The 17,073-nt window shown below is 40.2% G+C and overlaps 1 protein-coding gene across 1 annotated transcript in view; it reads left to right on the top strand.

Moving 5' to 3' along the window:
- LOC128639185 (etoposide-induced protein 2.4 homolog) overlaps positions 1-13,331 on the top strand; it is an 86,153-nt gene extending 72,822 nt beyond the window's left edge. The window contains 3 exon segments of the mRNA XM_053691412.1: positions 8,140-8,182; positions 8,184-8,215; positions 8,616-13,331. Of these exon segments, the coding sequence (XP_053547387.1) occupies positions 8,140-8,182; positions 8,184-8,215; positions 8,616-8,778 (238 nt within the window). The 3' untranslated portion in view covers positions 8,779-13,331.
- Positions 13,332-17,073: the final 3,742 nt, after the last annotated feature.

Here is a 17,073-nt window from a genome sequence, read left to right as displayed (position 1 = left end):
CCAGACTTCTCTCTGCCTGTCTCTCCCTTCAGTCCTCGGCACGCCCTTGAGTGGCGCAGTTTATGGAAGTAATTGGCCTCATGATGGGTTCATGGACATTATTCCTTTTTGCTCGCTTCCATCTGAGACCTCTCCAACTATGTATGCGCAGACACTGGAATGGCGATCTTTCAGATCTGTCTCAGCGAATCGTCCTAAACAACCACACAAGAGAATCTCTCTCTTGGTGGCTCTGTCAGGATCATGTGTCCCAAGGCATGTGCTTTTTGAGACCATTGTGGGATATTGTGACTACAGATGCCAGCCTCTCAGGCTGGGGAGCTGTTTTGGGTTCCTTAAGACCTCAGGGATCCTGGCTGCCAAAGAAATCGGTCCTCAACATTCTGGAGCTGAGAACATTCTACGATGCTCTGGGATGTTGCCTCAACTGAGTTCTGTCTGATTTCACAGATTCCAATCAGACAACATAACTTCTGTGGCTTACATCAATCATCAGAAAGGAACAAGGAGTTTCCTGGCGATGAAGGAAGTCTCTGGCATCCTTCAGTGAGTCTCTTAAATTTCATATTTTGGCCATTCATATCCTTAAGAGTGGACAACTGAGAAGCAGACTATCTGAGCAGACAGGCGTTCCATCCAGGGGAGTGGGCTCTTCATCCACGGCATCTCGCCTCAATACCAAGCTGCCCAGATACAGGTCCAGATCGAGGGACCCTCAGGCAGTGCTGGTGGATGCACTAGCAGTTCCGTGGGAGTTCAGTTTGATATATCTGTTCTCTCTGCTTGCCCTTCTTCCCAGGGTCATAGCCTGCATCAAGCAGGAGTGGACCTCAGTGATCCTAATTGCTCCAGCTTGGCCGTGCAGGACTTGGTTTGCGGATCTGGTGAAGATGTCGTCCTTCCCTCCGTGGAGGTTGCCGCTGAGGAAGGACCTACTACTTCAAGGTCCATTCCTTAATCAAAATCTAGATTCTCTGAGGCTGACTGCGTGGAGATTTAACTCTTAGTCCTGTCTGAGAGGTTTTTCAGCCAGTGACTCGCCGGATGTATTATAAGGTCTGGCTCACATATCTCTCTTGGTGCGAGTCTCAAGGTTGTCCTTGGCACAAGGGACGAGTTCCTCGAATTCTTTTGTTTCTCCAAGAGATTTTGGAAAATGGTTTGTCTGCTAGTACTTTAAAAGGACAGATCTCTGCCCTTTTAGTCTTTTGTTCAGGTCCTGGTTAGAATCAGGCCTGTGTTTAAGCCTGTTGCTCCTCCCTGGAGCCTTAATCTACTTCTTCGTATTCTGCAGCAGACTCTGGTTGAGCCTATGCATTCTGTTGATATTAAACTTTTATCTTGGAAAGTTTTGTGTTTGTTTGCTATTTCTTCTTCTTGTAGAGTTTCAGAATTGTCGGCCTTGCAGTGTGACCCTCCTTATCTTATTTTCCATGCGGATAAGGCTGTTGTCAGTACTGACCGCAATATTAATCAGGAGATTGTAGTTCCATCCTTCTGTCCTAATCCTTCTTCTCAAAAGGAAGGTTTGCTTCACAACCTGGATGTGGTTTTTGCTCTAAAGTTCTAAATCCAGGCTACCAGGGAGCTTAGACAATCTTCTTCATTGTTTTTTAATGTATTACGGTAGGGTGCAAGGGCCTAAGGGCCACTGCAACTACTCTTTCCTTTTGGCTGAGGAGTGTCATTCGTTTGGCATATGAAACAGGCTGAACAGCAGCCCTCCTGAGGAGGGATTACGGCTCACTCTACCCGTGCTGTTTCTTCTTCCTGGGCTTTTAAGAACAAAGCTTCCATGGAACAAATCTGTAATGCGGCTACTTGGTCCTTTTTGCATACCTTTTTCAAAATTTTACAAAATGTTAAAAGTTTGATGTTTGTGCCTCAGCTGAGACTTATTTTGGGAGAAATGTGCTTCAAGTGGTGGGTGCCTTCAGTTTAGGTCCGCCTGCCTTTAGTTCTCCTTCCCTGTCCATTCTGTGTCCTTTCTGGCTTGGGTATTGGTTTCTCAACAGTAATTGAGTGGAATTGTGGACTCTCCATGCCATTGGAAAGAAAACAAAATTTATGTTTACCTGATAAATTATTTTATTTCCTGGCATGAAGAGTCCACGACCCACCCTTATCTAATTTTTTTAAGACACCATTTTATTTTAATAATCTTCAGGCACCTCTACCCCTTGTGTTCCTCTTTCCTTATTCCCTTGGCTGAATGACTTGGGAGTATGGGAAGTGGGAGGGGTGTGTCTTTGCCTCTTCCTGGTGGCCAGGAGTTGAATTCCCCAACAGTAATTGAATGGAATCGTGGACTCTCCATGCCAGGAAAAAAAAAATCATTTATCAGGAAAGCATACATTTTGTTTTTGTGATTGGCTGAAGGCTGTCACATGATACAGTTATATGGCACGCTTTCTGAGGCTCCAGCTCCTACTGAGCATGTGCAAAATTGCACAGTATACTACATATATGCATTTTGTAATTGCCTGAAGGCTGTCACATGATACAGTTATATGTACGCTTTCTGAGGCTTCAGCTCTTACTGAGCATCTGCCAAAGTGCACAGTATATACGTATATACATTTTGTGATTGCTATGGGCTGTCAAATGCTACAAGGGAAGGAACATTTGTATTAACTTTTCCAGGAAATATTCTACTGCTTATTTCAAAGTACGCGCTATTGTATTGTATTTTTTATTGTGGATTTGTCAGTTATATTGTACTTAGTGGCTAGGGATGCACCGAAATTTCGGCCGCAGAAAGTTTCGGCCGAAAATGGCATTTTTGGCTATTTCGTTTTTCGTTTTTTTTTGCCTGTTATTTTCGGTAAAATTATTGTATAGCATGTTTCAAATTTGATGCTAGCCTAGAGCTGCTGTTTAAGTTTATTACTTGACTTTCTAATCTGCATATAATGAGTTTTCCTAGGACTATACTTTATTTGGATAATTGGTAAAAAAAAAAACCTGTTAAATATGATTGTTACATAGAACTAAATGAAGAATAATACAGTATATTGATATTTATAATTGTTTTAAGTAGGGATGCACCAAAATTTTGGTCGCCAGAAACATATGGGCCAAAAATGGCATTATTGTTTGCCTGTTTTTTTTTTTTTTCTTGGTAAAATTATTGTGTAGCATTTAGTGTGTTACTTTCAATAAAAGGGTGGGCTTTTTTATTGGCTCTAATTCTAATTATGCAAAAAAAAATAACAATAAAAATAGGTTAATTTGAAAAAATACATTTTCGGTATCAGTTTCGGTTTTCCGGCCAAATTCATCACCCGGATTTTCGGGATTTCGGTTTTTCGGTCCAGGAATTTTCATTTCGGTGCATCACTATTAGTGGCCCTTTACCCATCTACCCAGAGAGATCTCACAACTGTTTTCTGTGGCAGCCTCTGGTCACATGTGTGAGAATGGCGTCAGATGTCTGGTTTATCAACCTTTTAAGATTAATTGGCACAGCCAATAAACACAGCATTTAGCAAGCCCATGGTTTCAGCTTTTTTATTTGTGAACTGATTACTTATGAACGCAGTTGAGAAAACCACAATACAGCTGAATTCCATGCTATTACCCAAGGGCGTTTTGAGAAGTCTGGACACATTATCTATATCTCCAATCAGCTATAATCTACCCAGTGACTCACCTGCTGACGCATTGGGTAGCCCAGAACCTGGGAGGAGGGGGTTATATTCCCACCCTGACGGAGCATTTTACCCCATACAGAGGACAACAAGATCCTTGACGGAGGCTGGAGGTTTTACTCACCTGAACCGGGAACGTATTTCCGGCTTCTGTCGCTTACACACTTCTTTCACTGAGGACTAGCAGCGGAGGTACGTTAAGCAAACTAGCTCACTTGGAGAACTGTTACAATTCAGAGTGAACTGAAACTTTTCTAACACTAGATACTTTGTTTCCAGATAACGCCAGGCGCATAAGGATTGCGCTACGTTCTATTTCTTGATCCAATTAATCAGGATTATTATTTTTTTCCTATTGGATGACACTCCCGCAGATGAACCTTTCAATAGAATTGGCCTTTGTGGGCACTTTCTTTGCTGGGACTTTTTAGTTTAACACTTCCAATACACAGTAGAGTTTTTAACTCAGAAACTATTTCATGAAACTAATCCAATAAGTGATGACCTATCTTTGTGCAACTCCTTAAAGGGACATTAAACCCAAAATATTTAATTCATTATTCAGGCTAGAGAATACAATTTAAAACAAGTTTTCCAATTTGCTTCTATTATCAAATTTTCTTCCTTCTCGTGATATTTTTTGTTTTGAAGAGATACCTAGGTAGGTAGCGTGCATGTGTCTGAAGCACTACATGACCAGGAAATAGTGCTGCATCTAGTGCTCTTGCTAATGTATAACATTGTTGCAAAACCGCTGCCATATAGTGCTGCAGACACATGCACACTTCTAAGCTTACATCCTTGCTTTTCAACAAAGGATAACAAGAAAACAAAGAACATGTTCTATCTGAAAATGTGGGTTTTATGTCCCTTTTAAGTCACTTATACCTTCAATATATTTATATGATTTGTGCACACTGACTTATTTTCAATCTTGCATATACCTGTTTATAGCAATAAACATCGCGTTTTGATCCTACCGTTCCATTGCGTGCTTACTGCCTTTAAGAACTTCTTCATGAAAAATACCAACTTTGAGTATCTTTACTCCGGCCCTGTCAGCTCAGTGCGGCAATCTCAGCGTATTTTCGGTTACTTGGACGGTTAATTTGCGCTGCACCAAATCAACTGCTACGCATATCTGTGAAGGCTTTACAGGGCTAGAGGCACAAAAGTGCCAGACGTGATTTCAGACTGGTTTCTTGATGCTTCTGGTAGATCACGATGGTGTGGGTGCTGAGGACATCCCTTTGGGGTCTCATCTCTCTCACTTCATGTAATACCTAAGTAGGTGTGATTTTCAGACTCCTGGGGCAGTAGATATAGTAACACTTGGTTACTTTTTTTGGAGTTCCAAAAAAACAAAGTCCTCAGTCTCAGCTCCACAGTATTGCAAGAAGTGGTGAAAGTAGTAGTGTTATATTATATGGATGCTAAAAGCTCAAGCCACTCAAAGAAGTTCATCTTTCAAAGGATTGGCGCTTTATTCCAAGAAGTTTCTGGGACACCAGTTCTGAACTTAAGAGCTCTCTTAATTCCTCAAACTACACATCCCACAAGGTTTGGTTTTTTTGTTTCCATAGACCTGCAAGACACACACATTTCCATATTCTGGTGGCTCCTCCACACAGAAAGGTATCTGATGATCAGCATTACCAGTTTGTGGCTCTTCCGTTTGGTGTATCACAAAGACCTTCACAAAAGTGGTTAGGGCCATTAATTACAGAAATTCTGCAAACAAGGGATTTTCCTTCTGCACTACTTGGACAACATTATTATAGTGGTTGTTTCAGAGCAGGAAAACAATCCAACTCAAGCCAGCTCAGGAGGTTGTGTTTCTAGGGACCTATTTCAACACAAGAAGAAAATTGTTTTTTTCCTCAAAAAAGATTAATCAGTTAAGATTGTTTCTTTTAAAGGCCTGGAAATGCAAAGTACTGACCACAAGGTAATGGATAAAGTTGATCGTCAAGCTCAGATCTACCATTCACATGGTCAGATGGGCTCAGTGTAATGTCAGAACATTCCAATATCACTTTCTCAAACACTGGACAAGGGGAATTATAATTGGCACAAAAGATATCCTTTTCAATGTCTCTGAAACACCGGTCTGAATGGTACTTGCAGGTCCAGAATCTGTCTGAGCATTGCTCTGTCTCAACCCCAGTGCATAGTAGTTACTACAGATTTCAGCAGAAAAGGCTGAGGAACAGCCTGTAGACATATGTTCAGTGAGTCTATAATCAGAAAGAATCTGGTCTGCCAGCAAATATCTTATTGTCTGAGAGGAGTATGTCAGGCCCTGCAGGCTTTTCAATAACTACTTCAAGGTCATCTGGTAAAGATATTTTTAGACAACATAACAGCAGTTTCATACATCAAATATCAAGGGGGAACATGGAGTCTGCCTCCTTGGCTTCTGTCATGGATTCTGTGTATTCTCAGTAAAGTTCTAAGTCCTCCCTCCATATCCTCACATGCTGCATATAGCGTCATGGCTGCCTGAGTGGTCACGGTTTAGCAAACTTAACATTCCTCCTTCAGTTATTCACACTTTTCTACAGGCCAGGAAGCTGTTTATTTCAAAAGCATAGAAATTTGGGGGTTTCAATTTGGAAGCTGGAGAGAAAATTAAATGAAAGATTTTACATTTTTCCCATCTGCTGCAGTTTCTCCATAATGGATATTAGCAACGTTTATCTACATCCACTTTAAAAGTGCATGTTTCATCTATTTTGGCAGTTTCTGGAATTAAATAGGCTCAAGATCCTATAATGATCCCAGTTCTTTCAAGCTTTATTATATGACCAGAGGTTAAAACTTCATTGTCCTGTCTGGGACTAGATCTTTGGTGCTAAATGCTTTAATGGAAATCTCTTTGATCCTTTGAAATCTGCATTTCTTATGTTGCATAACAATGAAAACATGTTTTGTCGCCAATAACTTCAGAAAGACAAGTGTTGCATGCTCTATCAGTGGGAGAGCCCTTTAGGATTTTTTATCCGGATAAAGTGGCTCCTTAGGGACAGTTCCAGAACGTTTGCTGAAGATGTTCTCAGAATTTAATTCTACTGAAAGATATTGTCTTAACCTAAGATTTTCACTGTATAATGAAGGTAACAGGTTGAACTCACTTCCGATTCTACCCGATGTTCAGGACAACATTCTACATGGGTGGTTTCCACATCCTGCACATTTCAAAATGATGCTACTATCTCTGACATCTGCCAGGCAGCAGTTTGGAAAAAAACCCCACATACATTTGTGTCACATTACAATTGTGATGTTTTTACAGTCTTCTTCTGCCACGTTTGTCAGGAAACGTCTCAGCTCTGTTGGAGCATTAATTAACGCTCCTGATCGAGCGTTAACAGTGCTAGAAGTTCGGGTTTTTTGCACTCGTATTATGAGTTGAAAGTAAACTGTTTTTCGCTCAAACTCTAACCCAATGAGCGCAAAAAGCCAAACTTAGAATTATTGCACTGTGTGGGATTACTGACCTGGCCAGGCAAGCAGTTTGTTTTGTCTCTCCACTTACAGGCTTTTTTATCTTTATCGATATATGTTTTATTTAAGCTGAGTGTTTTGACATATTGCTTTATATTGTACTCGTTATGTATGTTCACAGTGGGGTGACTTTTTTTTTATTGTTTTATAATAAAGGTGTATATATGTGTCTATGTTAAAGCAATTTGCCTGCCTCTTGTTTCCTAACACCTGAGATCTCATATCTCTGCGCCTAGCATAACTTTTGTGTAAAATATTTTTATGTGAATAATTTTGATTTAGACCATGTTATTATGAGTGTAAATGTAGTTTAGTAATGCAGGACGTGGTAATCATTCAAGTGATCTTGTTTGCTTTCAATTCGTAATACCAGCGCAAATACCCATGATAACCTCCTTATCACTCACCACGTAGACGTTTGCGCTCCTTCGTAATCTGGCCCCTAAATAAATCATTGCTTGCATAATGTATCTAGAGGAAATAGGATAATTTGTACATGTATTTTTAAAAATTATATTTAGTTGTGTAAAATTGAATAAAATAAGGGTAACGTAAATGTCATAAAGCAGTTGGCGCCGTCGCCTATTGTAACTTAGTTTATCTTTTCTGCTGTTGGAAAACTAAACTTAATATCATCTTATTTCAGCCTCTGTAATTATTTCAGCCTCTCTAACGTTCATCGGGGAGACTTGAAAACCAGGAGTCTTTTAACCATTTTTTCATTGTCGGACTCCGGGGACTTTGAAAATGACATATTGACCAAATATTTAACCAGTGGTAATCATCATGGAAGGGAAACGGTTTATGGTTCTTGTTTTACATAGATAACAGAAATGTTTACTTAATATGGCCCTAATATTTAGAGTCTGAGCGTAATTGAAGCAGTTATTAACCTTCTGCCATGACATAAGCTGAGCTATTAGAAGACTTTGAGATTTGGAGTTGTATTGCAGCTGTATAATCCGGGTTCTTTCTCACCCAGCGGCTGTCTGTTTTCCATCCTTTTTCCGCTGTTCATCATCAGCTGCTAATGAAGCTAAGACACCAGGAAAAGCATAGTAAAGTACCAGTTGTGTTTTACATCTATTTGTTGTGTACACAGACTCACTTTTGACTTTAATATAAAATGAGTAGATACATTTCTAATAGTGCCAGTTGTTTAAGACCTTTCAGGATTTCTTGTATTGGCATTATGTGGGTCACATTTCTAATAGAGGCTCCATATAACATTTCTGGCATAGTGTGTGAATGAAAGCAAAGAGGTTGGCTGTGATATACTTTTTGTCTTCTTTCGTCCTCACCAAAACTTAGCATCCAGGTGAATATCTCAAATCTAAATTTAAACTGATACAAAGCACTTGAAAAATACAGCCAATCATTTTGTGTTGTCCATTTTAATTAGTTAAACTGTTGTCTTATTCTGTGATGTTGCTAAAGCTTGTTAATTTTTTTTGCCAGCCATTTCCAACTGCGGCTGTTTTCTTTGGTGGTCTTCCTCAGCAACAGGCTCTTTCACAAGACGGTCTACCTTCAGTCATCTCTGAGCAGCTCCACGTCCTCTGAGAAGCTGCCCAGCCCACACGCCTCACCTGCCAAACAGAAGTTCTCTCTGGGGTACTGAGCTGGAACCAAAGGAATCTGTCCGGCCTCCAGTTACTGCACACGCCATGGTTTTAGTTTTCTCTGAAGGGCAGAGCCCATTTTGCCATTGGATTAGATGTCTTGCATTAGTTTATTTTTTCCTTTTTAGTTGTCAAAACCTTGAACCCTGAGAATCCGACCCTTGTTCCATATATACAGTTGTTTATTTGGTCATGCTGCCTGGCACATGTTGGAATACAAATAGAAGGTGCACAATTAATCTGTATACAGCTTCTTTATGTGTGGGAGTTGGGCAGAGTGGACAAGGCCTCCATTGTAAGCCATTTTTATGTAGAGGACAGCCAGTCTTTGGCTAATTAGAATCCCATGAAGAAATCAATGGTACATACCCTTTATCAACGTAAATGAGCTATTTAATATTGCAGACCTGCCATAGTATAGGGATGGTGCTGGTTTTTTCTTTCCTATACAGTGTTGAAATGGCAACCCTGCTTGGGCTGTAACATAGCTTTTCTGTATATGTCAGAGAGCAAAGGAACTGTATTAAAATATACATGCAATAATAGTGCATACAGTGATTTAGGAATCAGTTTATCCCATTGTTTTTAATCCCTTAAATTGCATTTGTTTTGGCCCCCTCTACGGTACATAAATACACAAGAACGGATGGTGGATTTTGTATTCCCTCTTGTTCTCCTGTTCTACATTACCATAGCTCTATGTATTTATATCAGAAATCTGCTTGTCTTCTAGTTTCTTTGTCTGTTTCCTGTGTTGGGAGTCAAAAGCAGCTAAAGAATAAGTGTAGACACCACAGATGGTAAAGACATGGCGTACAGAGCGAGCACAAGGGCTGTCTGATTGGTAGAACAGCAGCGTAGGCTACATCCTGCATTAGTACAAACTTGTTTTATACTTTGCTGCCTGTACATACACATAAAAATGTCTTTGCTGTCTAATCGAGCAATTTGCTTATTTGAGATAAAGGATGAACAAGACAAACACACACAATGCTGCTCTTTAATAAACAACTGATGTTCTTTGTTGGCTCAGACAGTGCTGGCTGCAAATTAATATTCAATGTTATTACAATAGATCAAGTAGAAGATGTTTCTGCACCCAGTGCGCAAGCTGTAGTTCTTATTAGCTCACAAATTGCTCATATTTAATGACTTCTCTATCACATATGTTTCTGCTGACTGGTTCCAAGGACAGTATTATGGGATAAAATCCAATTCTAAACCTTCTCTGTGTACTCCATGTATGCAGAGTCATTGGAACTGACTAATAGTTACTAACAAATTCATACCCTGATTGCTCACAAATAATGGGCAAGATTACATATGCGGCGGCGCCCACAAAAGCCGGCGGCTATGGTTTTTATGCGGTTTTGGTATCACATATGCCGCATATAAATGCGGCGCGTATATTTCACCCGTCGCCCGCAATTTTTACTCCCATAAGCTAACATAGAACCGTGTCGCAAATCGGTATCACATATTTAGCACAAGAACTTACGCTGTGAAAATGGAGAATTTTACTACATTTTCACCTCGCCACACATAGGCAGGTGCAGCTGAAAATGTGAGCACCGTAACTCCTGTAACTGCCTGAAAATATTAACTAACACCAAACGCAAGCGCAATATATATCTACCTGTCAACTGCCAACCCCCACCGCAATAACTAATAAAGCATATTAACCCCTAATCCGCCATTAACCCACACCGCAATAAATGTAATAAATGTTTTAACCCCTAATCCGCCATTAACCCACAACGCAATAAACATAATAAAAATATTAACCCCTAATCTGCCATTAACCCACAACGCAATAAACCTAATAAAACTATCAACTCCTAATCCGCCATTAACCCACACAACGCAATAAACCTAATAAATCTATTAACCCCTTATCCGCCAAACCCACACTACACAAATAACTAATTAAATTACTGGGCCCCGTAACCTAACACCCCCTAAATTAACCTCAATTACCTAAATTAAAAAGTAAAATTAAAATTAAAAGCTAACATTATTTAAAAATAAATAAAATTAAATTAATCAAAGATTACAAAAAATAAGTCTAACATTACATAAAATAATAAACCAAATTATCAAAAATAAAAAATAAACCTAATCCCTATGAAAATAAAAAAGCCCCCTCAAAATTAAAACACCCCCTAACTACCAATAGCCCTTAAAGGGGCCTTTTGTAGGTCATTGCCCTAAATTAAACAGCTTTTTTACCTTAAAAAATACTAAGTCCCCCCTCTAACAGTCAAACCCACCACCCAACAAACCCCCCAAAATAAAACAAAAAACCTAACACTAAAAAAATCCTAAACTACCCATTGCCCCTAAAGGGGCATTTGTATGAGCAAAAAAACAAAAATCCTAACTCTAACCCACAAATAGGTACTCGCCGTTCCTAAAGTCCGGCGGAGAAGTTCCTGTTCCAGGCGGTGAAGTCTTCTTCTAAGCATCCGACATCATCCAGGACCAAGCCGGCGCGGAGCAGGACTGGCGATCGCGGAGCCAGGGAGTGAGGAGGATCCTCTTCGTACGATTGTCGCTGTACACTGAATAGTGAATTCAAGGTACGCGTTTAAATATGAGGTCCCTTGCATTCCTATTGGCTGATTATTCAAATCAGCCAATAGGATGAGAGCTACTGAAATCCTATTGGTGATCGTATGAAGAGGATCCTCCACGCTCCATGGCTCAGCGGTCGCCAGTCCTGCTCCGCGCTCATCTCTGCTCCGCGCTGGCTTGGTTCTGGATGAAGAAGGAAGTGGTCCCCGCTTAGAAGAAGATGTCGGTCGCTTGGAAGAAGACTTCACTGCCTGGAACAGGACCTTTTCCACCAGACTTCAGGAATGGTGAGTACCTATTTAGGGGTTAGAGTTAGGATTTTTTTTTTTTAAGATTAGGGTTTTAATGGGCAATCATAAAAGAGCTGAATGCCCTTTTAAGGGCAGTAAAATAACTGAATGCCCTTTTAAGGGCAATACCCATATAAATGCCCCTTTAGGGGCAATGGGTATCTTAGGTTTTTAGTGTTAGGCTTATTTATTTTGGGGGGTTTGGTAGGTGGTGGGTTTTACTGTTAGGGGATGACTTAGAATTTTTTTGAAATGCAAAAGATCTGTTTAACTTGGGGCTATTGGTAGTTTAGCATTAGATTTGGGGGCTTTTTTATTTTCATAGGGATTAGGTTTAATTTTTTTATTTTGGATAATTTTGTTTATTATTTTCTGTAATGTTAGACTTTTTTATTTTTGGTAATTTAGGGAGCTTAGTAATTAAATTAGTTATTTGCGTTGTGGGGGGTTGGTGGATTAAGGATTAATAGTTTTATTAGGATTATTGCTTTGTGTGGGTTTGGCGGATTAGGGGTTAAAAGATTTATAAGGTTTGTTGCGATGTAGGTTAATGGCGGATTAGGGGTTAATAATTTTAATAGGTACTTTGCGATGTGGGTTAATGGCGGATTAGAGGTTAATAAATTTATTAGGTAGTTTGCGATGTTGGCGGATTTAGGGTTTAATACTTTTACTAGGTAGATCGCAATGTGGGTGAATGGCGGATTAGGGGTTAATAGTTTAATTAGGCATATTGCGTTGTGGAGGGTTGTTGGTTTAGGGGTTAATACATTTATTATTAGTTGCAATGTGGGGGGATTGCGGATATTGGAATTTTTACGTGTCGGGTTAGACTTTTTAAGGGAGATTTGATATATTTTTATTTTCTTAAGCGCCGGCAGTTTCTAAAGTGCCGTAAGTCACTGGCAACTCCAGAAATGTGTATTTACACACATTTCTGGACATCGCTAGTTTTTCCGACTTACGGCACTTTATGAACTGCCGGCGCCAAATATGTGATTTCCCCCGATGTGCTAGGTGAAATTACGGACGGCATGGGTTTCAGCAGCTACACTGAAGCTTGCACCGCATATGTATTATTGCCCAATATGTTCAATCTATCTAGGAACATATTAAATTTCATTCATTTTACCTCTCCAATACCAATTGCTTGAGTGTACAGCACACAACTAGTTTAACATTTACATACCTATCTAAAGACATAAGTAACGATATGCCTATGTGCATATTTACAATAGCATTTAGACATTATACCCAGGATAGGGACATCTGTGCCAGCCCAGAACTATAAGACTAGGCTCTTCCATTAAATATGCGCAGCAATAACCCTCCATATGTCCTCTGCAAAGAAAGATTCAGTGCCAGAGCATCCTGTACACAGTGCGGCTAAATGTATTTTAGAAGAGAAAAATGACTGACTTTGTGTTTAAATGACTGAGCTCTAAACAACACTGCTCTGGGACAAATGGGCGATTCCTGTTTTTATGTGATGCTTTATCTTGTCTTTGAGACTTCTGTACAAAAACCTTTACAAGTTGTTTGGACTTTATCACTTTGTGACTTAAAACAAATGCACAGTTTTTATGTGAATGGCATTTTATATATGTGTAAATGATGTGACGGTACCGTATCTGTGCTCTTTCTGGGAACGATATGCAGTTTACCATTAAAATGACACTAACATGGTATTTTATTGATATTACTGTGGTCACTTGGTGCAAACTGTTTGCTTGCGATGTATGAGAAGAAAGCGATAGCTTTGCACACAAGATTACTTATGCACAAAGTTGTACCAGAATCATTGTACCCAGTTAGCTGAGTGTAGGGATCCTGAAATCCTGCAATGCGTGGGGCTCATGAGGACCCTATCCATAGACCATTTCTCTTGCAAGGTGTATCCAGTCCACGGCTTCATCCTTTACTTGTTTGATATTCTCATTCCCTACAGGAAGTGGCAAAGAGAGCACACAGCAGAGCTGTCCATATAGCTCCCCCCCTAGCTCCGCCCCCCAGTCAGTCTCTTTGCCGGCTCTGGCAGCATGGCCTCTCTACGGGAGGGTAAAGTGAATGTGGTGTTAGATTTGTAGTTTTATATCTTCAATCAAGAGTTTGTTATTTTTAAATCGTGCCGGTTTGTACTATTTACTCTATAGCAGAAATGTGTTGAAGAATTCTGCTGAGAGGAAAATGATTTTAGCATGTTGTAACTAAAATCCACTGCTGTTCCCACACAGGACTGAGGAGTACCAGAAAACTTCAGTTGGGGGGAACAGTTTGCAGGCTTAACTGCAATAAGGTATGTTCAGTCATCTTTTTCTAGACAAGATTTAGTTAATGCTAGAAGACTGACAAGAATCCCCATGTGGGAAGGTAAGCTATGTTCTGAGACTCAGTATAGAATTAATGGCTTACTTAACAGGGCTCAATAGACTGGTGGACACTGTTACAGGGCAATCGATTGTTTATTGGAGTAAATACTCATTGTAGACACTTTTTAAGCACTTTTGTGTGTTTATTATGGGGTTATTTTCCACATGGCATATGGCTTAGTCACCTAATTATGATTTTGAAGGCCCCACAACTCCGGAGTGGAGGGGGAGAGGGCCTAATTTTGCGCCTCAGTTGCGCAGTTAGTATTAACAGACAGTTCATGCTGCTTCACATGGAGGGTCCAGAGATTGTTTGAGGACTTCAAAGAAGCTTGTTTTCCCCAAATCTAATCCCTAAGGGCAGGTAGGGCCACGGCAGTAAGCTGTGGCAAGGTGCTGTAGTTCATAAACCGGTTGCCGGCTTTAGGCTGCTCCGGTTTGGGCATTAAGGGGTTGTTTGGGCTGAAAATTGCTGTGCAATCATATCAAAGCATTAGGCTCATACAGTGAAAATTTCAAAGAGATTGGTTCATTTTTCACGGTTTTGTAAAATTGTGTGCACTTTTTATTTCTTAAAGGCACAGTAATGTTTTTTTTTCAAATTGTAATTTTTATTTGAATAAAGTGTTTTCATTCCTGCTTGTGTATAATAATAGTCTGTTAAACATGTCTGACACTAAGGAAAGGCCTTGCTCTATGTGTTCAGAAGCCATGGTGGAACCCCCTCTAAAATTGTGTTCCAAGTGCACTAATGTGTCTATACACTTTAAAGATCATATTGTGTAACTTAAAGAGGTAGCCCTAGATGATTCTTTGACGGAAGGTAACAAGGATAGTCCGCCTTCCTCTCCCCATGTGTCGTCACCAGTCACGCCCGCGCAAGCGATGCCTAGTACCTCTAGTGCATTGGCCTCTATTACATTACAACAATTAGCGACAGTCATGATAATTCCCTTGCGACATTTCTATCCAAACTGCCAGTTTTTCCTACAAAGCGTGATAGCTCTGTTTTAAGAACAGATTATGAGCAGTCAGAAGCTTTGGGAGGTTTATCTGATGTACCCTCACAACACTCTGAAGTGGCGGTGAGGGATTTGATGTCTGAAGGAGAAATTTCTGACTCAGGAAAAGTTTCTCAGCGGGCAGAATCAGATTCATTAGCGTTTAAATTTAAACTGGAACACCTCCGCGTATTGCTTAGGGAGGTATTAGCAACTCTGGATGATTGTGATCCTATGGTGGTCCCAGAGAAATTGTGTAAAAATGGACAAGTACCTAGAGGTCCCTGTTTACACTGATGCGTTTCCGATCCCTAAAAGGGTTGCGGATATTGTTACTAGGGAGTGGGATAGACCAGGTGTCCCTTTTGTCCCCCCCCCCCCCCCTATTTTTAAGAAAATGTTCCCCATAACTGACCCCAGACGGGACTCGTGGCAGACGGTCCCTAAGGTAGAGGGGGCTGTTTCTACACTTGCTAAGCGCACAACCATACCAATTGAAGACAGTTGTGCTTTTAAAGATCCTATGGATAAAAAGTTAGAAGGTTTACTTAAGAAATTTTTTGTTCAACAAGGTTTACTTCTCCAACCTATTGCCTGCATTATTCCTGTAAACTACTGCAGCGGCTTTCTGGTTTGAGGCGCTGGAGGAGTCGCTCCAGACGGAGACCTCATATGACGAAATTATGGATAGAATTAAGGCTCTAAAGCTGGCTAATTCTTTTATCACAGATGCCGCTTTGCAATTAGCTAAGTTAGCGGCAAAAAATTCAGGTTTCGCCATTGTGGTGCGCAGAGCGCTTTGGCTCAAGTCATGGTCGGCCAATGTGTCGTCAAAATCCAAATTATTAAATATCCCTTTCAAAGGAAAGACCCTTTTCGGGCCATAATTGAAAGAGATTATTTCAGAAATCCCGGGGGAAAGGGCCATGCTCTCCCTCAGGACAAGCCCTTTAGGGCTAAAAACAAAGCTAATTTCTCCAACATAGGTGTGTCCGGTCCACAGCGTCATCCTTACTTGTGGGATATTCTCTTCCCCAACAGGAAATGGCAAAGAGCCCTAGCAAAGCTGGTCACATGATCCCTCCTAGGCTCCGCCTTCCCCAGTCATTCTCTTTGCCGTTGTACAGGCAACATCTCCACGGAGATGGCTTAGAGTTTTTTAGTGTTTAACTGTAGTTTTTATTATTCAATCAAGAGTTTGTTATTTTAAAATAGTGCTGGTATGTACTATTTACTCTGAAACAGAAAAGAGATGAAGATTTCTGTTTGTAAGAGGAAAATGATTTTAGCAACCGTTACTAAAATCGATGGCTGTTCCACACAGGACTGTTGAGAGGAATTAACTTCAGTTGGGGGAACAGTGAGCAGACTTTTGCTGCTTGAGGTATGACACATTCTAACAAGACAATGTAATGCTGGAAGCTGTCATTTTCCCTATGGGATCCGGTAAGCCATTTTATTACAGACAGTAAATAAGGGCTTCACAAGGGCTTTTTAAGACTGTAGACATTTTCTGGGCTAAATCGATTTATATATAAACATATTTTATACTCCATAGCCTTGAGGAATTATTTTAATCTTGGGAATTTTGTAAAATAACCGGCAGGCACTGTATTGGACACCTTATTCTCTAGGGGCTTTCCCTAATCATAGGCAGAGTCTCATTTTCGCGCCTATATTGCGCACTTGTTTTTGAGAAGCATGACATGCAGATGCATGTGTGAGGAGCTCTGATACATAGAAAAGACTTTCTGAAGGCGTCATTTGGTATCGTATTCCCCTTTGGGCTTGGTTGGGTCTCAGCAAAGCAGATACCAGGGACTGTAAAGGGGTTAAATATAAAAACGGCTCCGGTTCCGTTATTTTAAGGGTTAAAGCTTCCAAATTTGGTGTGCAATACTTTTAAGGCTTTAAGACACTGTGGTGAAATTTTGGTGAATTTTGAACAATTCCTTCATACTTTTTCGCAATTGCAGTAATAAAGTGTGTTCAGTTTAAAATTTAAAGTGACAGTAACGGTTTTATTTTAAAACGTTTTTTGTACTTTGTTATCAAGTTTG

This window comes from Bombina bombina, chromosome 8, assembly GCF_027579735.1.
Source record: "Bombina bombina isolate aBomBom1 chromosome 8, aBomBom1.pri, whole genome shotgun sequence".
In the NCBI taxonomy this organism is placed as follows: Eukaryota; Metazoa; Chordata; class Amphibia; order Anura; family Bombinatoridae; genus Bombina; species Bombina bombina.
The sequence above is the reverse complement of the archived record's forward strand: the minus strand, read 5'-3'. Positions and strand labels throughout refer to the sequence as shown.